Raw genomic sequence first — 21,700 nt, 5'->3', positions numbered from 1 at the left:
AGGAGAAAGAAAGGATAAAAAGGAGAAAGAAATTAACAATTTTAGGGATTTACTTTTTGTTTTAAATACATTCAAAAAAAATACATACTTTATTGTCAAAACTGCAGATCTTCACTTATTCTGTTCAGATTCAGCATTATTATTTCATGAAATGATATACTAATATAACAATGTACCAATAATTATATACCAAAGCTAGTTTGCATGCATGCAGCACATTTCTTACGGTGTCGCTTAGTTACATACATATTAGTTACATACATATTAGTTACATACATATTAGTTACATACATATTAGTTACATACATATTAGTTACATACATATTAGTTACATTCAGCTGTATATAATGTATGGCTAGAAGTGGGGCTGCTACAATAAATGTTTAAATTGGATGATGCAGCAGCTGTGTTTTCTGCAGTGAAAATGTACACTCATTCTGTGAAACAATAACCCATTTTAATGACAGTCAAAAACATTATTTTTATCACTTGGTGAAGTTGAAAAATCCAGTGTTGATTAAAAAATGCACTATTACGTTCTACGTGCTATTCATATTCCACTTGTGCACAAAACGGTAGTCCCAAAAATCAAACCCTGGAACCTGTTAGGACAACCAAACCGATTGACAACCCTTTTGACTTACACTGGGCAACAACTACTATTGTTTCTGATGCTTGTGTTGAAGGTTTGTTTTCCTCTTAAATGGTTGTAGACACAGATGTATAGCAGGTCTATATTTTGGAGTTGGCAAAATAGTGATAATTTTTATTTTCCCATTTTTTAAACCCAAACTTGTACTGGAATTAAATATCCTTAAAGTCATGTATATTTCCTTTAAATGCTTTTTTTTGTTAGTAGAAGATTCTTTCTTCCGGTTTTGCTCTCTACACCTAGTAAAACTGTGTACAATATACACACAGTTTTCCCTTACAATGACCTTCAATAGCACCTGCATTATAGACATCACATCTGTTATTGGTTCCTGACACTAAAAGCTATCATGCAATTAGTGCTGAAAATAAAATAGCTAAACAACAATAATATTTTGAATATCTCAACTCTAGGAAATAAATAGATCTTGATTGGCCAGTAACAGGATTATAATTGCAGACAATAGACACATGAGGCACAATTCCAGTTAAGTCATTATTTTCAACAATTACTCTTCAAAATATTGAAACAATGGTTTTCAGATCGTGCCATTGCCAAAAAGATCTAACACAAATGGGGGGAAAAAAGAAGCTTGTTAAAGGGTTTAATCAAATTGTAAAACAAAACAGAGAGATAGCAAGTGGATTAAGGTCACCTGACTAGAATGCCCTCTTCACATCAATGTCATTTAGATAATTAACAACTTTGGAGGGAAGCATATTCAACTGTTTGTGCACTGGTCACCGTTGGCATGAGAGACTGCCAACTCTCATGGCGTTGCGAGCTGAGAGTATCACCTCACAGTTGTCTTCCCATGCGTTGGGCTCCTCGTGCTCTCTGTGCACCAGTGGTGGAGCTGACTTTGTGTTCGATTAAATGTGTTGAAGCCATCACTGCCTGTGCAAAGTCTCAGAACAGCCTCCCCTCTCCATTGTGTTTGTTTCAGTGCTGGTCTGAGAGCCCTGGTTTTCTGGAGCAGAGATTTGGCAGTCACAGCAAGTGATGACAGAGGCAGTGGTGAGATCGCACCCAGAACCCCGAAGGAGGCTCACATTTCAGGCGGATGGGAGGCTCGTTCAATACACAGAACACAAAAGCGCTGATCAGTGAAGACGATGCCATTGTTGTGAAGATCTCATTGTTCAAAGACTACTTTTATGTATATTTTTTACTTGTCGAGGGAGGGAGTGTTGGACATTTGTAAACTTCTAAACTTTTTTCGAAGACACTTGACTGCCAATTTGAAATAACTGTATGACTAATAGTCTGGCCCTCAAGATGTCATTCTCCTGTTATCTTTTTGTCGCTGTTAAAACAGTGTTGTTTTTTCTTCTTGACACATGGGGGTGGGATAGAGCATGGCGATGTTTGTGGAATGGTAGCTTGCAATTCAAGGGTTAAGGCAGCATGAAAGAATCCATTCTCGGTTTAATGACCTAGCCTTGCTGGGAGCGGGAACGACAGGGAACACGCTCTTGACTTGTACTGAATTTGCTAATTAACACCTCCAATAACAGGCTGCCTCTGAACATCACCAGTGTAGAGAGAGGAAGAGAAGCTCTCATGCATTTTGTTTTTCAGCGTCTGATCCTGTAATGATGAGGTCTATGAATTCTCCACATACTGGAAATTATTTTTGCCTTATACACTGCTTGGTACATTTTCTCTCATAGAATTTCACATGAGTTGTTGCAATGGCTTTGAGATAAATCCTCCCTTCATGAGCTGTGTAGTCACTGATTGGCAATGATGCTGGAAATATTTTATTTTTCCACGTGCTGCTTGAATCCTTATGTAGTTATTGGACATTCTATTTTTCGCACATGTCCATATGGCCATGTGAAGCTTCAATTAGACACATGGCTGGTAGATACACCGCACTTGATTGGCTTTGTCCCTTCTTATTGTTAGACATGAAAATACAAAACAACAGGCTGTCCTCAATAGATGTATCTGAAAAGATCTGTCCCTCCAAATAAGGTTCCCCATTCTAGTCGCCCCTCTAGTTTCACACATGCTTATCAGACTCCCAAACAACACCTAGTACAGGTGTGAACATCAAAATCCCCAGTGAAAATCACAGTGGGTACTTGTGTGTTGTCCTCGGAGTCCTACATGCAGCAGTGGCTTTGCATTGGGGCTGAGATGCTGCTGGCTAACAGCAACTGCAGAAACACCTTTGGCTAAGTGTAAGGTGGACCTCCTTACACCAAATGTGCTTAATGACTGAAAAACCGCCACCCGGATCTAATTGAAAAGCTGGCAAAGTGTACAGTAGCTGGTTATTGCCCAGTACAATCACACCATAACACAGTAGTTTCACAATTCATTAGCAAGTACTTTAAGAATATACAATAATTGAAAGATGGCTGCATAATTGATAGCAGTTCACACCACATGGAAAGTGCAATGATCCATCTAATGATAAAAGTGTAGTGTAGTGGGTTACGACAAAGAAGTTAACACTTGAGGTGTGAGCTTTGTACAGTTGTGACGACAAAGGCCTTGTCCTACCACTTTGTCATCATAACAGATACAAACACTGTGAAGATGTTAGTCATATTCATAGCAGTAGGACTGAAGAGATTTACAATGTACTGGGTTAGCAGATCATAGCTCTTGTATTCTCACACTGACCACTTTTGTGTCATGAGGAAACAAAAATGAACCTTGTGAGTGATGCTCCATACATATCAATTCATTTATTCAGCGTTAAGAAACCATCTGGCTTGATTAGAGCTGAAAGTCATCCTGGCAGGCCAGTTTCCCGACTGACACCTCATAGAATTAGTGGGAGGATGGCTTAATTTACCAGAGTACACAACTTATTATCTCGCTGTATTCTTAAGCCCATAGATATGAACCGAAAAGTCTTCCACAAACTCCATTTACCTCCAGTCTTTGTTACAGTATTAAACAGAATCAGCGTATCTGGGTGGTTGTTTATTATTCTTAGATAGTGAGATATAACACTTTTTGTGTTCTCTTTGTGGTAGCTGTGAAAATGGCACGCCATATGTAATACACTTGCTTGCTGTTGGTCTTGCCAATTCCCCCCAGATCAGTTATTCCTGTGCCAATGCTCACACTCTCTCTTTGTCCTTGTGATTCGATTGAGCTTTGTGGATTGGACGGCTTTCTTTTTGATGCCGTGTCTGGTGTTTAGTTGTTGATTTGATGTCACTTGCGGCCCAGTTAGAATAACCATTTGAACCGGAACATATGTGTTCACATATACCTCCAAGCACATTTGTTACAATCAGTCAAAGATAGTTAAGGCACTTATAAAACAGGAGGAAAGAAAAGTAAGTATATTAAAAAGGAAAGCAGACACAAACCAAAGCATGCTCCTGCAATGTTTTTTCCTTTCTAATTCCGCACAAAACAAATTGGCTGCAGATTTTGTTCACACCTTTTGTAACCTGGGGATAGCAAGCGCAATTCTCCCTCGTCATACCTGTGACAACAACCTGCAAAGTGCTCCCAGTGCCCTAATCTGTGAGCTAGAGACCTGCTGCTGCTGCATGTACTCTTGATGTTGTTTTCTTCTTCTTTAGCAGCTTGTCCCTGTGGTTTGTTACGTTTACACACCCACCAGAATCACACAAGGTAAAAAAGAGAATATGCGTGTCTCACAAGCAAACGTTTTTTTTTTCTTCTCGAAAACATGGTCACGTTCAATTAAAGGCAGTGAAGGCATACTGATGGTGTTTGATTTAGAAATGGCAGTCAGACCATGATTTTAGCATCAACAGATGGCCACTAGATTGGTTTAAATGAGTAACACCACTGCCTGCTTTAGAGTTGGCTCAAGTAGTAGAGTAGTGTACTACTGTCTTATCATCTCTCCTTGTGTGAATGATGATGTCACCATGATAGATGCTACTCAAGTGGGATCAGACCTGCTCAGTGATGCCTGTGGAGACCAGCTCTGGGAGATCCCCGTCTGGCTGCATTATTCAACAATACTCCTTACCTCTCCTCCCAGGGAAAAGGGACTGTTGAATATTTGAAAGATAGAATTAGATTTTTATTTAAGTGTATAGATGTAGTTGGGAGATGGCGGGGTGGGGGGGGACATAGAGATAGTGTGCCAGTCGGTGCAGCCTGGATGGTCACCAAGGCAACTTGCCGAGTTTTTTGAACTGATCTACGGGTCTTCTTGGCCGTCTCACTTGGGGGACGTTTTGGAAAAGTGGGCTTCTTCGAGCGCCTTTTCACTGCAACTATGAGTTGACATTGATAGTTTCATAAGTATGGCCTCCAATTACTTTAGAATTTAATCAAAACTCACACTGAGCATTTCAGTCACCTGGATGGCCATTTGTTTTACGCCTGTGATGTTGCTACTCTATCATTTGAAGAGCTCAAATTGCAGCTTAAGTGAAACTATAGCGCTATTAAATGTTTTCTAAAAATTTAAGAAATCAGTAAAAGGTTTTGAGTCTCCTCCGGACTCCTGGGCTGTTATGTTAAATTGAATGTATCAATATTTCAGTTGTAACATAAGAAAAGAAATCTGCTCATTGATAACTCACCAGATATTGTGTTAGATGGTTATGGCTCATATTCAGAACTTCAGAGTAAAAATAAACACATAAAAATAACATGGCTGCAGAACCACTGCTCAGATCCTGATGAGCCAAGATGGGTATCGATCCATCTGGCTCTGAAGACACTGTCATGTCACCTTTGCATTTAAGTGTTATCTTGTCAGCTTCAAATGATCTAGCTGTCAGATCTGGAAAAAGCTGGGCTGTGTGATGCTGCTCTGTCTCTAATGTCCAGCTGTTAATACAATAGTCTGTCCCAGCAAGATATTTGAATCCAGATATTTGATGTGTTCTGTACATCTTAAGACGTGGCAATAATCTCTATATCTAATTATCTGGATATGTCTTCATGATTCTACATGCTACATGTGATTGTGTGTTTACAGTTCATTCAGTTGAGCCCACAGCTTCAGTCAGATTTCATCTTCATCTTTCCTTGGTGTCACCCACTTCCTCAGATAATTAAAAAGACAAGTTACAATGATTGTCATCAGTAGAAGCTCAGTAGAAGCTCAAACCGAGTGTAAATTGCTTCAAAATTGATTCCTTCTTCACCGCAGATAACTGATAGTTAAGGTTGGGAATCCAGCTTTGCTGTGAAAGGGCACAAAGACTTTCAAGCAAGGTGTGGTAACAGGGTGAAAATTTGAAAGCAAATTTACTCCTTGCTAATGTAGCCTACATTGCCCCTAATGATTACACACCCACAGCACTCATTTTCATGTTTTCACTCACATTTGCTGCAAATGTTTTTGGTCATTCTATGATTTATCCTCTCCTTTTTTTCTTCTTTCCTATTACACAAATCAGTGTCCAATAATTAATTTAGTCCCAGTGTAGCGGGTTTGTTTCCTGGTCATTTAAGGAGTGGATCATTTCCTAAAGGCTCTCGGAGATGCTGTAGGCCTGAGAGCATGTCAGGCTGCTATAAGGGCAACAGTAGGACTCCAGCCAGTTCACACACATCGGGAGCATATGGAGAGGCTGCGCACATGGATTCTTTCTTGATTATATGGTACTGTCTGTAGTTCTCATCTTTCTAATCAGTGTGAAATGGTGGCACTGTGTGAGATTCTTTTCTCTATGCCATTTCTGAAATGCTCTGTAGCATGTGTGCAGCTGTATGGTTTAAACATTCATATTAGCAAAAAAAAGCAAAGGGATCACTACATATAATACCAATTGGTAAAGTTTGTGAGTAGAAAAATAATGGTGTTTGTTTGTGACAGCCTAGATGTGAGCGATGGAGACACAAATCATGTCACATTTATTTTTCCTCTCAACTTGGAACATGGTTCTCATCCCTGTAGAATTCAGAACTGATCATTAACCTTTCTTTTAGTTCCTTCCCTTGCCTGGTCACATTTCCTCTCTATTTGATTCCTGGCCCCATATGCCACTTTCCTATTTCCTGCCTGCAGACAGCAGGGAGTAGCTCTATTATCACCTTCCGAGAGCTGTCTTTGAATGTGAGAGGCAATTCCATTTCACTCAGCCATGGGGTGGAGGAGGATGAGGAGGAGGAGGATGAGGAGGAGGAGGGAAAAAAGCACACCATAGAGTGCACAGAAATTGGTTTAAGGTTACTTCTTATAGTCAAATGTAAGACTATGTTGCTTTTCCGCTCGTACTGCTAGCATTCTGCGATGTCTGTTGTGAAGGTGCATGTTTGCAGTCCCAAATCAGAGCAAAGGTCAAGCACCGTGTATCATGTCTGGTTGTTGTGTAAACACTTTATCGTCCAGTCCATTTTAAAGTCATCCTTTGAAATATTAACAATCTTAAAGCAGCTATATTACACTGCTGTGAAGCTGTGCTAAACATATCGAAGATGCCTCCACTCTCAAGTGTGTTCTTTCCGTTTTGTGACATTTTTTCTCAAAGCCTGTGTTATTTTTGGGCTTCCCTAAGTCGTATTTCAGCTTTTATCAGCCTGCAGTTCTTTGGAATGGTAAGGCTCTTGACAATATTGCTCCTGGATAAATTAAACATGAGTTACGTAGAGTGATAATCTGTGGGCCTCTCTCTTTCACACTGCATTCCCAATGAGCTGTGTGTTGGCCTGGTGTTGTTGCCTGTGATTTTAATGAAGATTATTCTTGTAACACGACAGTCGCCTGTTTGCTCCTATACTCCCCCAAAATATTTTTTCTTTAAACAGAGAATGTTGTGTTCTTTCGAGGGATCTTTGCAGCATTCCTGTTTTATTTGAATTTCTGTTGTAGGTCAATCACTAGTTAATCATAGATATAATTAAAGATATTTAGTTATCAAATTTTTGGACGTTGATTAACCAGGTAACAGGTTTCTAAGTTGTTGTGTGTAGATCACACATTCATAATCATGTCAACCTAGCTATCGATTGTACAATAAGCTGGTAGACACAGCTGTTACTGCATAATTAGTACCGTATTTATTCTCATCATGTCTTAGAAATGCAGGCATCGCATCAAAAAAGGCAAAGGTTCAGTTACTGGATTGGAGCCTTCTGTTTTCTATTGTTCAGCTTTAGGCTGATAGTGCTAAGTGAGTAGTGAGTAAGTGCACACTTCATGGCATGGCTACTCTTAAAATGGAACTGATGTTTTTTATAAATAATTTCAAAGTAACAAACATCAGCCTCGCAATCACAGCAATTCAATGATATTCATTTGGCATAAGTCAGTTTCATTTCTGTGTGCTTTTCATCAGAAATTGCTGAAAAAGTGGAGTTAGTCTGAATTTTTTATGCCATGGGCTTACTGGGGACAGTGGCCATGTTCTTCACTTGCAGATGTCTGACAGTGCATGGCAGCAGAAATAACAAAATGGTCACAAACCCCAACTGCACTCCCCGGGTCACACAGCCTTTTTAAAATTTAAAGAGACTAGCAACTAGCCAAACAGTTGATAACGGGTCAGTTGCAGGTGATAAAAGTAGTTATGGTAAGGACATTAGCCCTTAAGAATAACAAATAACTTTGTTATTCTTGACATTATATCCTCACCATATGTCAAGCCAAATAATACAATACAATCAGTGCGCATGAGGCAGTTGTAGGCATTACTCTCTGAGGGTGTGTAGTACCCAGAAGGTTACAATATTTCATAAGTGTTACTTTGCTACAGAATTGGTACGAGACAAAACTCACACATTTAAATTATGAATTCATTTTTTTACATATGTCATCTGTATTAACGTTAGTCTATTTCTTTTTCTTTTTTTTAAAATGTGAGGGCTTAGTACATTCTAACATAGAAGCATACTATTATTTCCATAGGAGTGTGTTAATTACCACACTGTCACTGTCCTGTGATGTAGAAACAACTGACAGGGATAGCAAGACGGAAAATAAAAATAACTAACGACATCTGCTTTACCCTCAGCCTTATTCAAGAGATAAACACAGGAGATTGCACAGGAATATTGAATGGCATATTGATGATCTTTCATTTACAACTGAGTATTGAACAATAATACAAATTATGTAATACATCAAATTTGAGTGGTACATGGTGACATCCTAATACCCGTGAATGAACTGGGTTCACATTCAAAAATCTATATTCAGTCATTTAAATGTCTGCAAACTGTGATAGAAGCTAAATTGCATGTGACTCTGTTTACCTGATATGAAAGTGATTTGGAGGATGTCATTAGTGGTTGCAGGAATAGAGAGATAAATTGTTGACCTTTTTAAGAAAATAGTATTGGTTTTCTTTTATTGTTCTCAACTCCAGATAAAGAAGCACATGTATAAATATTTGTTTTTGGGTGAATGATCTCTGGAGTGCAGGCAGGTATGGTATTAGCACATGTGCCATGTCACTTGCATTTCCATTGAACATCACAATCACCTGTCCTGAGGTTAATTTGAGCTTTGTGGTAAAGAACCATGTTTGGGTTAGACCATCAATAATGAGCAGGTGTAGGAGTGCACTTCTGCGTAGACGCGTGTCTTGGTGCGTCCAGGGAGGACGGCTAATAAGGGTTTAAAAGCCACAACTGTCCACTCCGCCCCTTAGCAGGCCTCCAGCTGTCCTCCCTGTCAGAGAGCACCCTGATTCCCTCTGACAGAGCAGATCACTGATGGCAGGAAACCACAGGGGGGAATAGTTATGTTAGCAAAGCACAAAGAACCAGCACACTTGATCATGATTAACGAAGCTAGTTAATTAACGACTTAAGGTAAATATGTTTTTATTTTGTTTTTTTAAATCAAAGAGCCACGAAGAAAGGAAGAAATACATCACTTTGATTTATTGATGGAAATTGCAATGTGACGTCTGGCAAACAACATATAAATAACTAAAAGGCCATCTTAAATGCATTCCCATGAAATTTTTAGTGCCGCTGTAATATAAGCCACTACCTGTCATGAATCCCAAATAACCTTGGCTCTATCCTCTTAGTTCGGCCCAGTGTGCCTCATTCCTTATTACTGGCCTGACAAGGAAATGTTTACCCATCCGACAAGAGACAAGCCATTTCATAGTCGGAAAAAGCAATTTCACCTGACTGGAGTAGCACACTATGTCCCCATATCCTTGCTGGCTATAATTTTGTTGTCATTTTGTGTGCTGTGATCATATCATTGAAGTGACAGAGCTGGGCATTAGGTAAAGTCCCTAAGCCGGTGCTCACTTTCAGGCTTTTTCTCTCCTTGTCATTCACATTGATTAGATTAGACCCAGGTGGCAAGCAGGTTCCTTTGGCACAACAATAATAAATGGTGATACAGTGGCTCGAAAAAAAGAACAAGCACATTGTTTTATGCTCAACTGAACATTGTTAACCAGAACTAGTTTTAATGAAAAATGTTTTTATTGTTATTATTATTTAAAAAATAATATTAGATATTTCTAATGGAGATATTTCAAATAGGTTTGTTGCACTTGAGTTTAGTGTCTATGTGCTTGCATTGACAAATTGGAGATGTATACATGCACTCACTAGAATGAAAGTTAAAGTCTTTTGATTTTGGAGAATGAATGGCAAAAATACTCTTCATAGAGACTCAGTGTATTAAACCCAGCTGGGCAATTGCGGGTTGGTACCAGGCAGGAGATCCTAATCTGATCTAGCTATCTCCCAGAGGGGCAAGGTGGGCCACAGCCTCACCCCCCCTCCACCATTTTGGTTATGTCCACTAGCTGGCTAAGCCAATAGAAAGAAAGGACTTAGTCTGATAAATACGCACCAGATCACCTGGGGAAACAAACTGAGTTGCTGCACGGGTGATTCAACAATTGGTTTGTTCAGGGGGAGAAAACAAGCCCCACTTATTAAAAATCAGTGGTGGAAGTTAACCATAATCCTGTAATGAGGAGAGCAGAGAGAGTGGCCCTATTGCTTGGGCACAGACAAGCCTGTGCTTGCATGTTTCACAGGAATAGATTGCTGGACCCAATAGCGCTATACTGTAATGACCCCTCTTGTTAGCTTCAGAGATTCATGGCTGCTCCTTAGAGATACAAACGTGTGGATGTACCAGTGAAATAGGCCTTGATTGGTATTCTCTTAACCTTATCTGGTTCAGATTGCGTGGCACATACCCTCAACTTAAAGACACTGCAGGAGAACTAAACCATAGGTTATTCAGTGAAGTGGAAATTATCAGTTTTTGACACCGTAGTCTGTAATATTGTACTGCATTGCTTCGCATTGAAAAGTGTTTGTAATCTACTATTTTCTCCACCCCCATTCACACAACTGAGGAGGACAGAAAGAAACTAATTTTAATATAATGAAATTGAAAAAATCTTCATAAACTGACCATAATGTTGTATGGACACCTTTGTGACACAGTGTGCTTCACAAGCTTGCAATGAGTTACGTAATTGTTCAGGTGAACCAAAATATATAATCAGTACAATTTAAAAAGGCATTTCAACCACAGAAAAGACAAAGCACTCTCCTTGAAAAGCAGTTTGTGTTAACGTGATAATAACCTTGTTACTAAGTTACGGAGGAAGGTGTTTATAGTCTGGGATTTTAACTTGTAGCCGTTCTAATATTTTATTTCGTCTTCTGACAGCATCATCAACATCCTGACAACGTTTCATCACACTGCAGTGAGGACTTCAGGGAGGCTAGTATTAAGATAAAAGGTCTGATGGCTGAAGTTTTATTTCTATTTTAATTTGATGTAGGTCTACTTAAACATAACTTCAAACCAATGATCTCAGCTCATCAGACCTGCATCCTGCTGACACCAAATAGGATTTTTATTTGAATATCACATCATATTTGTGGAAAATGCTTTATAAGCAGATCCCATAAAGAAATCAGACTTAATATAATTTAATGGACTCTTAATCTTATTATAACTTCTCTAATAGACAAAAAGAAGGATTTTGATTAAATGATATCAAAAATAAGTCTAACATGTTCAAGATCTGCCTTTACTTTCTGTGAGATGTTGTGTATTTTCCACAGCAGCCCTGTTATCAGTCCACTGGTTCATAACTTTAGGGCATCAAATATTTATCAGCACTGGGACTCATAAACACATCTTCAGTGGGACGCCATGATTTCACGCTATACCACAAACATTTTAAGGCATCAGATGCACTGCCTGTCATGGACTGTCATTTTTGGTGTGTTAATAATATATCTTGGGTTCTTCGGTAAACATACTTTGGCACTCATGGTGCATAAATAGGTAAATAACGCGGATAAATAGGTAAATAACGCAGCTGACGTTCCAACTGACAGTAGAAAACTATCTATAACCGTTATGCTTTATATTTATTATTATTCGCATTCATATACAATAACAGAAATAGTCGGATTCATATATTTTAATCAAATATAGGCCCAAATCAAACAAATCGCTTTGCTCACAGCGCTCCAGATTGTCCTAATTAAGAGCTGTCTAATTAAATTACAGCCTTGAGTTAACCAATGACAATACTTGTTTCATTAGCAAAGCAGGGAAAGTGATGGAAAGAAAATCTTTCCTGATTGCAGGATGGTGTCAATTGGCTAATTTGCTGCCTTCGGTAGCACAAGTCACAGCAAGGCGTTTTCATCGTGTTAGATTAGGGAAGGCGCGTGCAAAAGCTTGTGACATAGTTTGAGTTGATAGTGGCTTCGTATTGAGCCATGCAAGTCGAGAATTGCATCTCGCAAGCGAGTGATCTCTCCAAGAAATTTATGAATGTGGGCAGTGGCTTTTCGAGCTCCGATGGATCAGAGCTTTCATTGCAGGACCATCCTATTATATCTGCAAGTGATAACCTAGAGAGAAGTTCACCTCTGAAAAAAAACTCTAGGGAGATGACGAATCAGTCAGAGGCAGACAATTTTCCCGACTCCAAGGACGCATCAGGGGACGTCCAGAGGGGCAAACTCTCTCCTGGTCTTCACGGAGTCTCTGACATCCGTCATAATTTCGATGGATCTGCAGGAGAAAGGTGCATCTTTTCTCCATCTACCCAGCCACAATCAGTCTCAGCAGCGACCAGTGCCATGTTTCCTTACCCGACCCAGCATGGACCAACGCACCCGGCTTTTTCTATTGGAAGTCCCAGCCGTTACATGGCCCATCATCCGGTCATAACTAATGGAGCTTACAACAGCCTTCTGACCAACACTTCTCCTCAAGGCTACCCGGCAGCAGGCTACCCTTACGCGCAACAGTATGGACACACGTACAACGGAGGGGCTTTTTACCAGTTCTCCACGGCGCAAGCAGGACTCGTTCCGGGGAAAGCGCAGGTGTATCTGTGCAACAGGGCCCTGTGGCTGAAGTTTCACAGACACCAAACAGAGATGATCATCACAAAGCAAGGACGGTAAATGCGTAAATTTGTTTGGCTCATCTGTTACACACCTGCAAAATGTTTTGGCTACATCACTGTCAAACTTTTATTTCCAAAATGTTAAATGTATGTGCATGTGTCCCCAAATTAAAAGCATAACGGAATCAAGGAAAAAGAAAATCTATCTTGATTTGTGTGCCTTTTTTCGTTGTGAGAGGCGTTTTCTAAATCTGTCTTCCTTTATTTTCTACAGACGAATGTTCCCATTTTTAAGCTTCAACATTTCTGGCCTTGACCCAACTGCTCACTACAATATATTTGTAGATGTAATACTTGCTGATCCAAATCACTGGCGATTTCAAGGAGGCAAGTGGGTGCCATGTGGAAAGGCAGACACAAATGTAATAGGTATAATTAATTTCTTCCTATCGCACAATTAACATTTTTAATTCCACAGTAAAACCTGTTTTTATGGTTGATTATTGGTTAAACGTTCCTATTTTAAAATGTGTGCATTCTTTTTGATAATAAACCCCAAACCATGTATCTTAACTCTGTATTTTTCAGGAAACAGGGTTTACATGCACCCGGATTCACCAAATACCGGAGCGCACTGGATGCGTCAAGAAATATCATTTGGAAAGCTAAAGCTTACAAACAACAAAGGTGCCTCCAACAACACGGGGCAGGTAATGCAACATCACATCCAATGCTTCAATTACAAATATATTTTTGGATTATTTAGGCCTTTGTAATAACAGTTGAAAAAATGCAGTAACTTCATTATGAGTTTGCATCTGTTCTGCTTTAATCATCTAACCAAAGTTTGAAGCTGAGTTTTTGACGTGCGTCTTTAATTAAATCTCCAGATGGTGGTTCTCCAGTCTCTCCACAAGTACCAGCCCAGGCTCCATGTGGTGGAAGTAAACGAGGATGGGACAGAGGACACCAGCCAACCAGGAAGAGTCCAGACTTTCACCTTCACAGAAACGCAATTCATCGCCGTCACAGCTTACCAGAATACCGATGTACGACCACTTCATGTGTCACAAAGCGCCACAAATGTCGACCCAAAAAAAAGTCAATTATCTACTTAAACAAAAGAATATTAAAAAAATGCACAATGTTACATATGTTCAAACAATAGTTCTTTTACTTGTTTGTTTTGTATTTTGTATTTGATTTTAATATGAATCAAGAAAATGACTGTGAGTGACGCTCCAGTCCGCTGATCTCCAAACTCACGCGGGTTTTCTAATCAGTGCGTTCTTTTCCCACAGATTACGCAACTAAAAATCGACCACAATCCGTTTGCTAAAGGATTTCGGGACAACTATGACACGTAAGATTTATTTTAGTTTTTTTAGTTTTTAATTTTTCGACATTCATTCGATTGTAAGCTTTTGAGTGTTTCCTCTGTTCTACTAGGCTGATGTAATATACATCCATGCAACTCTTAATCAAAAATCAGGTCACTTCTCATTTAAAAGCTTAAAAGCATTTCTGAATATTTTGTCAATTGATATCCAAATTGAATGGGGCTCATGACATTAAAAAAAAAGAATCGAATAAAAAAAAGAAGTGTTTTGTACTTTTGAATTGACTACATCTGAAGCGAAGACAAATATATTTTTTTTTCAGAGTAACATGAATAGGCCTATCACAAATTATGGTTTAAATTGTTCTGTTATTGTCTATTGATGACAACATTCCTCGTTCATGTGAGTTCGGCTTGTCGTGCTCTTAAAATAAGTGCATAGCGATTGTAATATTGACCCATAAAATTCAGATGTAAAACAACTGAACAAAGCAATAACTTTTTGGTAATGAAAAATTGCATGAAGCCGATCTTTGCGTAAAACAACAGGCCAAAGATTAGATACGATGCCATAGCCTTGATGTTTAGAAATCATGTAATTCTCTTTAGAAAATACTTTTGACATATAGCCCATGACATGTGAGAAGGCTAAATAAAGTATTGGCGAACTGTCGATTGATCTTCTTAGCGCACAGTGTAGTCACTGAATTGTTTCAATGTTTTTCTCTCCATCTTTTCAGTGTCTACACAGGCTGCGACATCGACCGCCTAACTCCATCACCGGGTGACTCTCCGCGTTCACAGATCGTGCCGGGTGCGAGATATGCCATGCCTAGCTCTTTCCTGCAGGACCAATTTGTCAGCACTTATGCCAAATCTCGCTTTCACCCTGGCGTGGGGACTGGTCCTGGCACGGAGCGCAGCGTCCCACTCGGCAACAGCTTGCTGTCCCCGCAGCAAACCGACGAGCCCACTGTTGCCACCCCCCCGCAGCGATGGTTTGTCACCCCTGCCAACAACCGACTGGACTTTGCTGCCTCGGCATACGACGCCGCTGATTTCGCCGGTAACGCGGCCACCTTGCTGTCCTACGCAGCGGCCGGAGTGAAGGCTCTTCCCCTGCCGACTGCAGGCTGCTCCAACCGGGCTCTTGGCTATTACGCCGACCCGTCAGGCTGGGGAGGACGCACACCGCCACAATACTGTGGCGTAAACAGCAAATCCAGCTCGGTATTTTCCTGCTGGCCTGCTAACTCTATCGGGGGCAGAGCGGGCACCAACTACCTGGCTGAGGAGGGAGACTCCATCCCGACAGAGAGGTCACCGATCGGCGGCTCGGAGGAGACCAAACCCAAAGACATGACATCTGAGTCCAGCTGGATAGAGACGCCGTCCTCCATTAAATCCATTGATTCGAGCGACTCTGGTATCTTTGAACAGGCCAAAAGGAGAAGAATCTCACCTTCTGCCACGCCGGTTTCAGAGACAGTGTCCCCGTTAAAATCTGAGCTGCTGGCACCGAGGGAGTGTGAGAAAAACTGCACAAAGGACATTGGTTATTACAGTTTCTATCCTCACAGTTAAAAAAAACAAAACGTGAATCTATCTATCTATCTATCTATCTATCTATCTATCTATCTATCTATCTATCTATCTATCTATCTATCTATCTATCTATCTATACAAATTAATAAAGATGAAAAGGACTTCTTCACAGTTAATGGCCAAAGTGTAAATTCCTCCATGGCTCCGGCGCCTTGTTTCCATAAAACACTGTAATTGTGAATATAATGTACATAATATTGAACATTTGGTGATAGTGATTGGATGTACACAGAATAGATTAAATCGGATTCATAAATAGCCTAGTGTTTTAAAAAGCTCTTCTGTTGAGTAGCCTAAACTGTTAGTAGAGAAAGATATCGAGAATCTTGTAAATAAAATGTTCTTGTGTAGCATATGCTGGCATATTAATCCCTGTCAGTGAAAAAAAAATGTATTTTGTACTTCATCAAAGCTGTAGGCTTCCAACAGTTTATGCCGACAACTGCTATGATAGCTGTGGCACAGAAGTGGTAAATGTTGGTAATGTAGACTTTAATTTTAATTTTTTATTTCAGCCCGTTATTTTTCATAGCCTGTAGGCCTCTGCTATGCTGTTGTGAACATCTCTGTATCTGCTGTAATGTGATTGAAACATAATAAATGATGTCATCATCAGGACAAGTTAATCCTGTTTTTTATTATTAACATGCTGCTTTAAAAAACGATTTGCATTTATACAATATTACAGTAAATTCTTCTTCTTGGAAATTCTTCATGGACGCATCCTCATTTCAAAGGAAAATGATTTTTAATCTGACACACACAGACACACACAGACACACACACACACACAATTAGAAATGGCCCTAATTAAAAAAAATGAAATGCTTACATGAGACAATCTCGTGTCTCAACAAAAAAATCTTGTTTTTTCTTCATAAAATTGGAGACCCGTCCCTTTGGTGTGTCTACTAATTGGTCCGGAATACGTGAAAAAAAAATCGTGGATTCAAAGATCCGTTTACTAATGAGACTTGCGCGTGGCAAAAACTGCACAGCCAGAAAAGAAAAGTTCAAATAAAGAAAGCACAAAAATAAATGTGAGCGACTGATAATGGGAATGGAGCTACTCTGTTTCAATATGTATTTAGTTTTTTGAATATCGGTCATCCAGGTGGTGTTTGCTGTAACACTAATGAAAGTAAGCCTAACTGATATTTTATTCCCCTGACTCAACAATAAGCATTGTTGCAACAAACATTTGGTTGGAATGCATTTACCAATCTAAGATGGTAAAAACTTAATAGTTAGCCAGAAAAAAAAAAAAAAATAACTGTGAACTACGTGTGTTGACAAGTTTTCTGTTCAGCAGCCAAAGAAAGTGACACATCAAAAGAAAGTCTTGCTTGTGTGAAAGAGGAACAGAACAAGACGGGGGTTAGGATGAATCTCACCGGAAACAGTTTATAAAATATCTTTCGTTTTGTATTAGTACTATAACTGCGAATTGATTGGTTGGATAATTACGGATTGAATGAGACCACCCCTGTTCATTCCCTGCCAATTATATTGGCTTCATTTGAAAAAATGTTAAAACACTGATGTGAAGTTAATCTAGTCAATTAAAAATGATGCACAGAAAACCCAATAGGCACTCAATTGGAATGTTGGTGGGAAGGCGATGCTCACAGCTGTCAATAAGTCTAACAGTGTGTGCTGCTCCATCAGTGAGCGCCAGGCCTTCCCAGGGACAGACAGTAGATGGCGATATCTGAATGCATATCCTGTAATCATCCAACTTTATTAGAACAGCATGCAGCCCTTTAGGAGGTCAGTCAAACCCAGGAACAACTGTGAGACATTTCTTTTGATAAGCATAACTCTACGTATGTCTCAGATAAAGGCTGTAGTGATTTGCCTCTGGATTCAAATGGTTTGTGATCCCCAGCCAGATGGCGTGGCGATGCTTTACTATTATTACATAAGCTAAAGGAATCCCTGCTGTTAAAAAGACTCAGAACTGCAGTGCTATAAATGGTCTCAGCTGCTAACCACATTGTCTTGCTCATCATTGGGTGCTAACAACACAGTCACCACTGCCTTTGCAAGTGGGGGTCATTTCAGAGGTCTAGAGTTGGAGGGCACCCGCATCATCTAGAAGGGGGGGAGAACAATTTTTAGTATGCCTTATGTTTCTGTTATTGTAAATCAAATGCATGTTCTTTCTGCTCCACATAACATCCCAAAATACTAAAACAATGAGAATTTCATCACTTCTTATCTGAGAATTTGCTTGGTTTTGCTTTTGCTCTGAGTTTTCCTGTCTATCCACAGGGGGGGGGGGGGGGGTACTGTATTATTAAGCAGTAATATACATCTGCTAAGACTTTAAGTTCGTTTTAGCGTCTGCTAAGAGTGACGCGCCCACGTCAGCTGGCAGAGATGCGCATGGTTCTGTGAACGAGGTGGACAGCGAGAGAGGCGCAAATCACCGCCGAGCTGCTGACTACGACGCTGGTGTTAACACGTGACTACTGTGTGGTCGCCCAGTTCTTGCTACACCTGCCCGGATTATACAAAGCGGAGGTCTGGGCTTCTCTCTCTGCCACGGGGATACGGCTGAGAGGGGAAGATGGACACCACGGACCGAGGTGCTCAGATAGAACCGCTGCTGCCAACGGTAAGGAAACCTATTCTCTTGAGACAAATATTCACTCTGGTAAATTAATATTTCACGATGCCTTTTTATCCAGACTGTCAAACTTAATCTATGTGCTCTGTACTGCCAGATGACTGATGATAAAAATCAAACAATTTCTTCAGATACAAAATGTTTAAGTCAATGTGTTTCCACAGGTGAAAAAGTTGCAACCTGTAGAGCTTTGAGCAGGTGTAGCTCACTTGCAGAACTCCTCTCTCTTACAAACAAAGCATCATTATAGTCAATCTAATTTGTCAGTGAGCCAAAAATGTGACTTTGTGTTGGCATGTTGTAAAAGTTAGCCTACTTTCTGAATTGAAACATGCAGCAGTCGGTGATGTCTGAGTACTTTGTGTTATATATCATTTTAAATATGTCAAATCCCTGCTGGGGAAGATATTTGATTAATATTGTAAATTCAGGCAGAAGTGACCTTGGGTCGTTTCATGCTTCAGTACATGGATTAAGGTTTATGTACAGTAGCAAATTTATGATGCTGCAACAACAAACTACCAGTGGAAGAAGTGGTAAATCCTATAGATGTATAAGAAGTTTCTCGGGGGATGTTTTCAGATACACATGGGCACAATCCCCAGTGGTCTCTGCTTATCACTTTGCAGATTTGTTGTCATTATTTATATGCTCTTTACATCAAAACAGATTTTTCCATTTAGCTGAAGGTTTTAGACTGACAGGCTTTGGGCTGAGAGCGTCTTTGCTCTTGTAGTACTTTTTTAACCCATGTGGCTTTGGGTTCAATTAATCTTCATCTCATTTGGGGCATCACATGTCTGAATGTGAAAGTGTTTTGAATGGCCGAATGAACTCTTCTACAAAAGTGATGATTTTTATTTTTCAGGTTAATTCTTCCTTTTGCACATCAGTCAGGCGCAGAAGTTTGGTAAGTTACATTCCCTGGATTCATGGCTTCTACCAGAATTAGGATAAAAGTTACAATAAAAATAAAAACAAGCATAGAAAATGCACTTTTTGTCGCATTGAGGCCATTTTTTAATTGTCTTAGATGATTTTCTAAAGAGTGCAATTAGAAGACAGACGCACAGGTGGAGCTGCAGAAACATTCATTGGAGTGACCAAGTTGATTTTAAGCTACATGTCGTACAAACGTATAGTTCTACTTTACATTGCTATAAAGAGGGAAGAGAGGAGGGATGGTGGGAATCAAGCTCTGTCTTTGATGAGATGCTGCTGGGCAGCAGTGATGATGTCACTGCTGTAATCTCATGATGATAGACTGGTGGCTGTCAATAGATGCACAATCACAAACACTGTTCTTTGGCATAACCGTAGAGCATCTGTGTCAGGACATTGTGTGAAGCAGGGCAGCAGGAGTTTGTACAGCAGAGCTCAGCTTTTAAACCGTGTTGCACCCTCAACTGATTACATAGACACAGAGGACACAGAGGGAGACCTCATGCATTCTGGAAACTTGGAGGCTCCTTTGCTCTTCAAATACCAGGTAGGACATGCACCTCTTTGAAGTAAATATTCAAATTGTTATGTGGTTAACAAAGGGAAAGGCGTGTTTTACAGGACATACATTTGGGACAATTTGTAGGAAGGACCTCTCTCTCTGAATCTCCAAAATGAGCCTAAAATCCTGACAAAAATACAAAAGTGGAAAACAACTTTCTTCTGCTGACCACCACTGATCCCTCTTGCAGCTTGGAGATAGATGCAGACAACAAATCTGCCGGAAAGGGGGCTCAAAGCTGTAAAACAACTTAAATTGGATGTCTGAAAAAAACAAATTTGATACTAATGTGTCTTTTAACAGGATGTTGGTATCTATAGCAAAAACATTTAAGGATTACTGTGTATTTTGTGCCACATGAAAGCCTGTGCAGTTAATGCTATCATTGCTGCCACTGATGGTTCAAAAATTGCCACAGCCATCTGTAGGGATCAGATCCAAGTATGTGCCACATCCTGTGATATCACTTCAGCCGTGTGGTTTGCCAGCCCTTTGAAATGATTTCGCTGGTGTAGAGATGATTAGTCTAAAAAGCATGTACAGGCCACTATACTAAAACTCTTCATTGGATTCCAGTTTTTATTCCAAACCTACTTTACCTTATCTGATCTCCTTGTTCTGATCACCATGTCTAAATTAGTAGATCGATCTGTCATGGTTATGTGTTAACATCGAAGCAAACAGTTAATCTAAGATCCAAAATGCATTAATGTAACCAAAACAATTTAAACATAGCTAAGGACCAACATCGACAACTTTTGTTTTCTAAAAGTAACACTCATTGTCACTCTTTACACATTGTCTTGAAAAACACTAACAGGTAGCTCTACAATATGTATAAATATTGGCTTTTGACATATCTTTTATTCATTCAATTATTTAGAAAACCCAGATTCCATTACAACAACAAGGTCCCTTCTATATTACATTATTTTATATATTATATTATATTGTATTATTTTGTATTATATTATATTATATTATATACTGAGATATATATATATATATATATATATATATATATATATTACATAGATTGTGCTACCCTACAGTATGTGTCACAGAAATGAATCAGATAAGCTGCAATATGCTTCAATGGGCACTTTATTGTATTTTTGCACAGTAATTCGTAAGGGCATCAAAAACTAAACTTATTCCAGTAATGCAATACAAAACTATACATATTTAGTATTTTTGTACAGGACAGCTACAGATATAGGAATTAGGGCTGTGACGGTATAGATTTTTTTCTTACAGCGTTGAAGAAGCAACTTATTACCGCGGTATGGCAGTTAACTGGAAATCCCGCGCTGAGAGTAGTGTATGAGTGCGGCTGTGATGAAAAGCAACAGGAAAAAGACGACATATGCACCCCTTAAACTTTCACCAGCAAAAAAAATGTAATTAAATAAACAAACAAAAAAGACTAATAGGAATACAATAGCGCTAAAACAAAAGACAGAGTGGAAGAAAGGATTGACTTCTCGTCCACATCACACCATCTGTCCTCTCTTACAATACACCTGGGAAAGTATCATAAACGTTCAACCTCCATGAGGAAAATTATTCCTCTGTGGGTTTGAGGACCATCCTAAAACACATAACTTTTGCTACGCTTAACCTTCCTATGGTGTTAGGGTCCCGACGGACCCGTTTTGAGTTTTAACATGCATAAAAGCACTTCATACAT

At 39.5% G+C, this 21,700-nt stretch overlaps 2 protein-coding genes across 5 annotated transcripts in view; both read left to right on the top strand.

Annotated features, from left to right (window-relative positions):
• Positions 1-12,192: 12,192 nt before the first annotated feature.
• Positions 12,193-16,475, top strand: tbr1b (T-box brain transcription factor 1b). Its single transcript, XM_034886549.1, has 6 exons — positions 12,193-12,984; positions 13,205-13,359; positions 13,519-13,640; positions 13,821-13,979; positions 14,232-14,293; positions 15,010-16,475. Exons 1-6 carry the CDS (start codon positions 12,293-12,295, stop codon positions 15,851-15,853), a joined length of 2,034 nt encoding a protein of 677 aa, XP_034742440.1. The 5' UTR covers positions 12,193-12,292; the 3' UTR covers positions 15,854-16,475.
• Positions 16,476-18,246: 1,771 nt separating this feature from the next.
• The window catches only part of slc4a10b (solute carrier family 4 member 10b), a 25,942-nt gene continuing 22,488 nt past the window's right edge, over positions 18,247-21,700 (top strand). For 2 of the 4 annotated variants that reach the window (XM_034886519.1, XM_034886518.1), the window contains exons 1-2: positions 18,247-18,494; positions 19,375-19,416. In XM_034886519.1, coding sequence (XP_034742410.1) covers positions 18,447-18,494; positions 19,375-19,416 — 90 coding nt within the window. In that variant the 5' untranslated portion in view covers positions 18,247-18,446. Of the gene's footprint in view, positions 18,495-19,374; positions 19,417-19,811; positions 19,996-21,700 lie in introns of those variants that run through there. The other 2 variants (XM_034886520.1, XM_034886521.1) reach the window with 2 other exon arrangements.

Source organism: Etheostoma cragini, chromosome 11 (genome assembly GCF_013103735.1).
Source record: "Etheostoma cragini isolate CJK2018 chromosome 11, CSU_Ecrag_1.0, whole genome shotgun sequence".
Taxonomy (NCBI): domain Eukaryota; kingdom Metazoa; phylum Chordata; class Actinopteri; order Perciformes; family Percidae; genus Etheostoma; species Etheostoma cragini.
This window is presented reverse-complemented; position numbering and strand designations above follow the sequence as displayed.